General features: G+C 42.5%; 1 protein-coding gene across 1 annotated transcript in view; it reads right to left on the bottom strand.

The window, feature by feature from the left end:
• Positions 1 to 4,214, bottom strand: part of RFWD3 (ring finger and WD repeat domain 3) — a gene marked incomplete in the record, with an annotated part of 49,873 nt that overhangs the window by 40,616 nt on the left and 5,043 nt on the right. The window contains 1 exon segment of the mRNA XM_014589441.2: positions 3 to 106. Within this exon segment, the coding sequence (XP_014444927.1) occupies positions 3 to 104 (102 nt within the window).

Below are 4,214 nucleotides of genomic sequence, written 5' to 3'. Positions count from 1 at the left end.
CAGGGTGGGCCCCCTTGACTGCTGCCCACTTCGGCAGGAGCAGGCTGTTCTGTACTGTGATCTAACCGCACCTGAAGATCACATTCCATTGCCTCATGAGCCATATCTGGGGAAATAATATTTGTACGAACTATTAGTAAAATAGACAAACATATGTAGCTGATAAAAACCACACCTACGCTTTCAGAGTTTAAGATAATTACCCTTATCAATAGCTAAAGCTAAGTTTACAGAAAAGACTAGTTTTAGTAATCATTAAACATCCCCCCCGTAACAAGCATAATCTGTTTTCCAGTCCACCTTTTGAAAACATGAAGAAGCCCTGGCCCAGCTGTGGTGCTGCAAGTAGGAGGGTGCTGTGTGAGGGCTGAGGCTGCCAGGGAGGTCCAAGTTCGGTTTCTGGCATAACTAAACAAACTGGGCATGGTGGCATGTGCCCATGGTCCCAGCTAGCTGGGAAGATGAATCAAGATGTGGAGAGAGGGACCAGCAGTTAGCATAATGGCTATGTCGCTGAACTCCCATGTAATCGACCGTAGTTTGAGTCCTGGACCCAGTGGCTTAAACTCACGCTGCGCACATGTGTGTGCGTGCCCAAGTTCCCAAGAAGAGAATGGAGAAGGGATTGCGGTGTGGCCATCCCCCCTGGGGGGTGATTTCTTGCTTTCTGTCTCTCTCTGTCTTTCTGGTGAGCACACGTACCCTATAGCAAAAACCTCTCCAAAAAAAAAAAAAAAAAAAAAGATATGGGATGACGTCGTCCATTTTTTTTCCTCCGGTGCTGTCCATCTCTTTGCCTCCTGTGCTGCACCTCCCTTCTCTCTCATTAAAAAAAAAAAAAAAAAAATCAGGAACCAGCAGATGGCATGATGGCTATGTCACTGGACTCCCATGTAGTCGACAGTGGTTCAAGTCTTGGACCCGGTGGCTTAAACTTCACATAAGGGGTGTGTGTGTTTGTGTGTGTGTGTGTGTGTGTGTGTGTATGTGTAATTGCCCAAACTCCCAACGAAAATGGAGAAGGGACTGTGACATGGCCATCCCCCAGGTGGTGACTTCTCACTCTGTGTCTCTCCAGCAAGTGTACCCTAAATCTCTCTCTAAAACCAAACCAAACCAAACCAAAACATAAACCATGAAGTCCTGTGATGATAGTTACATGTTCCAAAACAGAAAGGCCTTTAAGGTGACTGAACTAACTATAAGGTCTGAAAGTAATCTCCCAGACACCTTGTAGCTCTTGGTTTGGACCCAAGTATGTAATTTACTGAAAACAAATGTACATAATTTTATATCTAATTTAAGTAGGCAATATCATCTTTCATGGCACCAAAAGTTACAAAACAGAGAAAGGACATTTTTATATTTGCAAAAATAACTCAAATACAAATGTACATAATTTCTCCAAAAAACCTGAGCAGTCTTTATTAACCCTGTATCTTTAATTACTCTTGTTTTACACCTGTAATTCCATTATAGTAGTCCACTCAACAAATACTAAGCACCTGTTATGTAATCAGGCACCCCAGAGGCAAATACAGAAAAGAACTTCAAGTAAGCAAGTTTATATTCTAGGATAAGCCAATAAATAAAATCACAGACTGACATTTAGTTTGGGGAGTAAGGGGAGAGACAAAGATACAACTGAGAGGTAAGGGTTCTGAGAGTGAAATCTGAGCTAAGGTATGAAGGATGGCTATCTGTAAATATTGTTAGCAATAAAAGCCCACCAGTGAAAAGGCTCAGTTATTCACACAGAACTCCCAATCAGCTTTCTAGGGCTCCTCTCACCCCTAAAAAGTGAACAAACATGCCCAGCCTCAGTGGTACAGGTGGTAGCATACGACTGCAGTGCTGGAAGCCGCATGGCTAACTGTGGGCTCAGATTCCCAGTTGATGTGAAACATACCACATGCACACACCCAAGATTTAGATGAGCCAGAAGGCTGGGAAAAGGGGCTGGTGATGTTGACAAGACCCTGCTAAGTGTGCCTGATACACTCTTAGTAAATAAACCTAAAGAACAAATAGTCATAAATCAAACGACATTTGAGAAAAGCCTCCAATATAACAAAAAGAGACCAAAGAGGGCCAGCCGATGGCATGAAGCTTAAGGCAGCTAGGTTCTACACGGCTGACTTCTTGGTTCCAGTCCAGACCCAGCGTCTTAAAAAAAAAATCACACCAGGTGCATATGCATGAGTGCCCAAAATCCTAAGAGGAGAATGGAGAAGGGATTGTGGTATGGTTATTCCCCCTCGGGGGTGATTTCTCACCCTATCCCTCTCTCTGGTGAGTGCATTCAGTCTATAAAACAAGAGACCAAAGCAGACAGTGGAGGAAAGAAAGACTGTAAAAAACATTTTCCAAACTTGTAAACCAAACCAGTTAAAAATCCTCAGGTTTTTGAGTACAGACATTGTATCTATAAAACAAGCAAACCCCCCAAAAAAATAGTATGGGAAAAAAGGATAAATCAGAAACGAAGAAACAGGTCTTACAATAAAAGATACTCAAAATTTAAAAAAATATATATATTATTTCTCTAAAAAGGTTTTTGCTATAAAGTGCATGTGCTCACTGGAGAGAGAGACAGAGAGGGAAAGTGAGAAATCACCTCTTGCTCACTCACCGGGGTGGGGGGAGGAATAGCCACACTGCAATCCCTTTTCCTCCAATTTCTTCCTGGGATTTTGGGCATGCATATACACATGTCCAGTATGATTTTTAAGGGGGCAGGGTCATGATTTGAACAGCAGGCAGCCATGTGAGAGTCCAGTGCCTTAACCACCACAGCACTTGCCAGTCTCCCCAAATAAAAAATTTAACAGAGGACTGTAAGATAGAGTTGAAGAACCCTTCCAGAACGGAGAATAAGAACAGCTAAATACAAGAATGAAAAATTAGAAATTAAGCTAGTATGTCTGATAATTGAAATACTAAGGCAGAACTAACTCAGAAAGTGGAGGGGAAGGAAGAAAAGCAAAATCTATGGTCAAATGAAACCATAGGCCCACCTATGGTGATGCCGGTGGGGTACTGTACTGATCTGCAGTGCTGGAAGCTACATGGCCAACAGCAGGTCCAGCAGATGGTATGGTGGTTACGGACGCTGGACTCTCACATGGCTGACTGCAGTCTGAGTCCCAGACCTGGAGGCTTGCTTTCTTTCTCTCTCTCTGGTCAAATTAAAATAAATAAAGTTAAATAAAATAATTCTTTAAAAAAAAGTTAAATAATTAAGTTCATGGCATGTGCTAAATGACCATCCTCTACACAGTTTGAAAAGAAAATAAAACAAAAAAACCAATGAAACTAATAACTAAGAACATAGCAAATGCTATTATTATTATTTGGAGGTTTTTGATATAGGGCACGTGCACTAGCCAGAAAGAGAGACAGACAAAAAGTGAGAAATCACCCCTCAGGGGGGATGGCCACGCTACAATCCCTTCTCCTCCAGGGATCTTGGGCACATACACGCGCCCAGCGTGAGTTTAAGCCACCAGGTCTGGGGCAAGAATTGTGGTTGACCACATGGGAGTCCAGTGACATAGCCATTATGCTGCCTGCTGGTCCCACCTATACTTTAGTGATATACTATTCATGTCACTAAAATTTGTTGGATTACAGCGCTACAGAAGAACTTGCCAATTTAAATGTAGTATCCAAGGGAATAATAGTAATAAATGTAATAGATTCTTCACTACCTAAGAGAACACAAAAACTTTTAATGTGTTCTAGTGTAAGACAACAGCTTTCCAAGAATTACATCAGAACATAAGGCCCAACCTACTTCTACAAGTAGTCCAGAGACGATACAGCAAATCAGCCTTCCAAAAGTCAGGAATGGACCAAAAAAGTAGAATCTAGAGAGGAGCACTGTCCACTCTCATAGTCACTACTCACTCTCAAGAGGACACTTATATTAAAATTAGAAGGGACCAGCAGATGAAGTAGTGGTTATATCGCTGGACTCCCAGATTGCTGACCACAGTTTGAGTCTTAGACTCAGCAGTTGTAAACATGCTGGGCATGCACGTGTGTGCCCAAAATCCAGAGAAAATGAACTGCAGTATGGCCATCCCAGAGGAGGTGATTTCTTTTTTTTTTTTTGGAGAGGTTTTCGCTATAGGGCGCGTGCGCTCGTCAGACAGACAGAGAGAGACATAGAGACAGAAAGCGAGAAATCACCCCCCAGGGGGGATGGTCAT

Source organism: Tupaia chinensis, unplaced genomic scaffold, assembly GCF_000334495.1.
Source record: "Tupaia chinensis unplaced genomic scaffold, TupChi_1.0 Scaffold000355_1, whole genome shotgun sequence".
Classification (NCBI taxonomy): Eukaryota; Metazoa; Chordata; class Mammalia; order Scandentia; family Tupaiidae; genus Tupaia; species Tupaia belangeri.
This window is presented reverse-complemented; position numbering and strand designations above follow the sequence as displayed.